The 6,058-nt window shown below is 35.2% G+C and overlaps 1 protein-coding gene across 1 annotated transcript in view; it reads left to right on the plus strand.

Annotated features, from left to right (window-relative positions):
* LOC106458267 (paired box protein Pax-6-like) overlaps positions 1 to 6,058 on the plus strand; it is a 35,921-nt gene that overhangs the window by 2,924 nt on the left and 26,939 nt on the right. The window contains exon 2 of the mRNA XM_022384413.1: positions 5,469 to 5,815. Coding sequence (XP_022240121.1) covers positions 5,469 to 5,815 — 347 coding nt within the window. The remainder of the gene's footprint in view (positions 1 to 5,468; positions 5,816 to 6,058) is intronic.

Below are 6,058 nucleotides of genomic sequence, written 5' to 3' on the forward strand. Positions count from 1 at the left end.
GCAGTGTGTGAGAAAAACATTCAAATCGTAATATTGTGACTGCGGAAGGCAGTGTGTGAGAAAAACATTCAAATCGTAATACTGTGACTGTGTAAGACAGTGTATGGGGAAATGTTCAAATCATACTGGCTTGTACCTTGAGTTTGTGATCCTAACTTGGTGTGTTTTTCGGGAATAATGGATTACACGATGACAATGAAAGAAAATGGAAAATGAAGGATTTCAATGTTGATATATCTAACTGGTGAACTTTGGTACACCAGTATATAAATCATCCATTAGTTTTGTGGCACTATCACTTTTGCCTTCGGGTTCTATACGTACTTTTGTGGTTTTCCTATATAACTTGTCACCTTAGGCAATCCCAATTTCTATAACTTTTAGAATATCACAACCCACAAAACTAACTCTAACACTACTACTATATGAAGCAAAGTACGTGGTTTAATGTATGAAATTAATTCCCACGCAATTGGATAATAGATTATTTGTGTATATATTTTTTAGATTGTGATAATCTCTCTTTATGTTGACGCTTGGAGATCGTATCGTCCCAGGAACCATTGGTTTAAAACAAAAAGTGTCAAAAACAAACAAACGATAACAACAGAAGGCGTGTGTGGTAGATAATGAAAATCTGAAAGCTGCTCGACGGATAGATATTAATGGTAATATTGAAAAAAAATCAGAATTTGTCACGCATATAATTAATTTGAATTTGTGACTTTGATAAAGAAAATAAACAACATTTCCTTCTAATACGTTGGATTGTGATTGGTTGTGGTGATAGGTCAGTAGTATTCCGCTGCTAAGAGATGTCCAAATTGTGATTGGTTGTGGTGATAGGTCAGTACTATTCCGCTGCTCAGAGATGTCCAAATTGTGATTGGTTGTGGTGAATAGGTCAGTAGTATTCCGCTGCTAAGAGATGTCCAACTGTATTATGATAATGTCAGTCCACGTATCTTTTGTCGTATAACCACTGAAATTGAGAAGTTTAAAATGAAGTTTTCATTATTCCGAATATGGTCGAATGGACGACATTTCCGTATAACCGATGTTCTTAAAGCAGCTGTATACAACTGTATTCGTAATATCACACCAGTACTTTATCGAACTGGTATATAATGTACATAGTAAAGCTTATGGTAATAGGTCGGCGACTACTTTGAAAAACGATGTCTTCTTGTCCACCTCGTTACCACTACTGGTGTTTATAATCTCTTTGAAAACTCCCAGTAAAATTACGTTTAGAGAATAGTATTGGAGATGTTACATGATTAGCACCAGCTGTTTGTGTTGTAAACACAATCTGGCGACACTAACATCAGATAGTACTATATAGGCGGAGAGTATCTTTAAGACAGATTACAGTTGAAACAGTGTAAAGCAAAACAGCTCATATTTGAAAACATATTGGCGAAATGAAGAAATGGACTTATATGAGTTTTCTTAATCAACAAGCTATAATATATATATAAATGATGTTATTCTTAATTATTGAAATAGAGTTGTTTTCCTTGTGACAGTAGATAATGATCGAAACCCGGTTTCTAGCATTGTAAGTCCGCAGACATACCCTTGTGCCACTGGGGGGTGGGGCAGTTTTAGCGTTGTAATGAAAAAAATCTGCTTAAGGCAGGTAGAGTTTAGACCAATCATTGAATTTTGTGGCCACTTTTCTGACGTTAATACTTAAACATCTTTTCCCATAACAAAACTAATTCCCTAAAAATGGTATGCTATTATGTTTACTTATTTGTGCGACAAAAAAGGGCATTATATATTTATAAAATAGATAATATTTTATAGTATGCATAAATTTTAATCTATTTAAAAGTGGATCTATATTTTGGTTAGAAAAAAAAAAAAAGCTCATTTGGACATCCTAGTTCCCGTTAATAAATACATAACGAGTTATATATACGTATACTGACCGCGTGCCGATCACGTAAAGACCGCGATTGTACACGTGGGCATTACGTAACTGTCGACTGTAAGTTGACTGACAGTGAAAAAGATTCTGATTAACATGTTAATACATAGGATTGCACACAAAAGTCGTAATAGTTTTCAAACGAGACCCAAAACTCGAGCGCTTTTGAATAGTTCACTACTCTTCTTCAGGAGAATAATAATAATAAAAAATATCCTGAAGAAGAGTAGTGAACTATTCAAAAGCGCTCGAGTTTTGGGTCTCGTTTGAAAACCAGTGAAAAAGATTGTCAATTAGTCTATTTATCGAAACATCATACGACCTCATAACTATAATCTAGTTAACAGTTTCTGGTAGTATTTGTGTTTGTATGTAAGTGAATGCAAACACACTTGTTTAGTATTCAGGATTATCATGCCAGCAGTTAGCGTTAGGGGACTCAAACATCATTGTATTAAGTATCCAATAACGTAGGCTTTTAATATCAAATGTAAACATGGTTGTCTTATGAGAGAAAGACTTGTAGACTGTTGGTACAATATCAAAACACTGAGCTCAAACATTAAGTCTGAAAATAACGCAAATAGAGAATCACGAAAAAACAAGTAAAGAACCACAAGATGCCTTAGAACCACAAGTTGCCTTAGAACCATAAGATGTCTTAGAACCACAAGATGTCTTAGAACCACAATATGCCTTAGAACCATAAGATGCCTTAGAACCACAAGATGTCTTAGAACCACAAGATGTCTTAGAACCATAAGATGTCTTAGAATCATAAGATGCCTTAGAACCACAAGATGTCTTAGAACCATAAGATGTCTTAGAACCACAAGATGTCTTAGAACCACAAGTTGTCTTAGAACCATAAGATGCCTTAAAACCACAAGTTGCTTGTGTCTGTAATTATTAACTTATCTCAGACGAGATCACTGAGCAACGTTTCCTGTGAGATATATTCTTTTACTTAACGTGTTCGTCATGTTAACGCCAGCATTAACAAAGTAACCGTAAAAGTAAAAAAGAAAGAAAGAATAAATAAAAAAAATAATTGCCGCTGCTATTTAAGATGAGTCATACTTTCGGTCACTTGGTAAAGCATGTAAGGATATCAGTTATATTATCTTAACTTAATGCTTATAAATAACTTTAATTTACCCGAGGTGAAAGAAGTGTACAATAAAGCTTCGAACACTTTTGGTTCAGGCCAAATTTATGCATTTTCTTAACTCTAAATTTGGTTGCAGATCACCTTCTTTATGTTTTAGTATTTATATAAAAAAAAAGTTTTTGTGTTTATAATCTTGTTATCCTCTGAAATGATGTTTTAATTTCATGTTTTTAACTTATGAAAGACATTGATAACTTAGTTCCAGCTTGAGCTTTCTTAGCTTTGTAAGCTTTCTAGAAAATCGTCACTTCACTGGTAGTAAGTAAGTGATCATTTGAAGAATATGTAATATCTGACATCATTATTAACTAAGTTAGATTTAGATAATATCTCAGAACATGTATATATATATACATACTAGATGTACTTGTGCAGGGTCTCCGAAAGTGTTCTGTTTCAAGAGTAAACAAAAATAAAATTATGAGTAACAGATATTTATATTTCTTGTTTTGGAAGATCATATGTCATGCTATGTTGTAACCTACAGAGTGCATAACTCTTCTCGTAATTCATAGCATGCGCACGTTTTACTGACGTTACGACAGTACAAATTGGAACGCTAAGTGTCCCTTATGTGACGTCATTTTAGTGTCTACTGACTAACTGACAAACAATTTTACTGACGTTACGACAGTACAAATTGGAACGTTAAGCGTCCCTTATGGGACGTCATTTTAGTGTCTACTGGCTAACTGACAGACAAAACACTACTGTATTGTGTAGCGAGTGGTTAAAACAGGTGACCCTGTCCAGGCGGCCTTCGGGGAAATAAATGAGAATTGAAACACATAACCGTTTTTTGGATGAATGACTTTTACTATTTACTAAATTCCGCTGGTTATTACAAGACTTCATTTCATCATAAATCACTAGTCTTATATACTTCGTGAATTAAAACCAGATAAGTCCGTTAAAGCCATACACTGACTTGCCAGATAGAATAACTCGTTCAATAACCAAACAATGTTGTTCGCGTTGTCGTTTCGTAGTTCTAACAGGGGAGTTGGATTTGTTAAACCTGGGAGGTTAAGCACGTGATTTGTATACATAAGTTCTCCACTTTATTTTATCTCCGTACGTTTCCACCTAGAGGTGTGAAAATCAACTATAAGTACCTCCTGATAAGAGCTATTCAGAAAATGCCATCAGTAACTAGCTTTAACGAACCCATTATTTCACAGGTGACAACTCCACGCTGTTCACTCGGAGGCAACTGACCAGCGGCTAGTAACAGCTTTACAAGTTTATGATAACAGCAGAGCCTTCGCTGAAGATGCCCCATAAAGGTTAGAGCTTCACATTTTCGTTTACTTTGTCCCACCAAAAATTGAATACGTACAATAAGTTCAAGAGTGTTTACAGTTAGCGTATAATAGCCACATAGTGGTTTAGCGTTAAGCCTAAATATATCGATATTCATGGTGGACACAGTACAGATAGCCTATTATACACCTTTGTGTTTAACATCAAACAAACAAAATTTAGTGAATAGAACGAAATATTTTTTTTTCTTTATTTATATCGATTTTTTTTTGTTTTAGAGCAAAGTCACATTGTAAGTCCGTAAACTTACCGCTGTCCCATCGGGGGAATTATTTACATTGAATTAATTATCAGCGCTCTGTCCACCGCGAGGGATTGAACCCAGGATTTTAGTGTTGTAAATCCGTAATCTTACTGCTACCCCATCAGGGGACTTATTTACATCGAATTAATTATCGAACCCTTGATTTTTAGCGTTGTAACTTCGTAAACTTATCGCTGTCCCACCGGGGGACTTATTTACATCGGAATAATTATCGGCGCTCTGTACACCACGAGGAGTCGAACCCTTGATTTTTAGCTTATCTCCAACCTATTAACTTTTAAGTTCACAATACGTTCCAAAGGAAGTTGATATAACTCCGTTTTACATTAAAGCTCGAATTGTATTTTTTGTTATTGTAAATATTATCTGGCCTTAATTCTTTTATAAAAAGTTGAAATACGTGATTTTAAATTTGTTTCAAAATTCTTTATTACCCCTTTGCTTCCGTTATAACTTAATTATGTGTAAGAAATTTGTATAGTTATGTTTCTTGCTCTCTTCATCGCTTTATGATTTAAAGATCGTTAAGACTCTTACTGAGATATCTACAGATGTATGGTAGTGGCTTATTTTCTATTTGATTTATCTGCAAGTTACAATGTGAGCATTGTTTTTGTTTTTTAAACTATGTTCTTCGTAACTATTTAAACAGCTTGGTTGCTTGAAAATTTATTTTTACAAAGTTTGCATATTCAGGCGCTAGGTGTAAAATTTCGTGATTTTTTTTTTCAACATCTCTTCATTTGGGGAAGATTTTTCCTCGTTCTCTGTAGGTCATAGTGGGGTTAATCAGCTAGGCGGGATGTACGTGAACGGACGACCGTTACCAGACTCGACCCGTCAGAAGATCGTAGAGCTGGCCCACAGTGGTGCCAGGCCTTGTGATATCTCCCGTATACTCCAAGTATCGAATGGCTGTGTCTCCAAGATACTGGGACGTTACTATGAGACAGGCTCCATCAAGCCCCGGACTATTGGTGGCAGTAAGCCTCGTGTGGCTACTGCAGCTGTAGTGAATAGGATAGCCGACTACAAGCGGGAGTGCCCTTCCATCTTTGCCTGGGAAATGCGAGACCGACTTTTGGCGGACGGAGTGTGTAACAGTGAAAACATTCCAAGTGTGAGTGAAAGATACAGATTACTAGAATTTAAGGAAACGTAAAGAAAATCTCGAATTATCAGTGGAACATTTAAATTTGCCCTCTTTGCTCTCGAATGCTTTTTCTGATTTTCGATTTTCAGCCCCAAAAATTACTCATAGAATAAGAACGTTTAATCTTTTTTTGAATTTGTTGTTAATAGTAATTATATTCCCTTTTATTTTTAAAGCTAGAGTGTTAAGAGATAATATGTTTTAACTGAA

The sequence above is a fragment of the Limulus polyphemus genome, unplaced genomic scaffold, assembly GCF_000517525.1.
Source record: "Limulus polyphemus unplaced genomic scaffold, Limulus_polyphemus-2.1.2 Scaffold437, whole genome shotgun sequence".
In the NCBI taxonomy this organism is placed as follows: domain Eukaryota; kingdom Metazoa; phylum Arthropoda; class Merostomata; order Xiphosura; family Limulidae; genus Limulus; species Limulus polyphemus.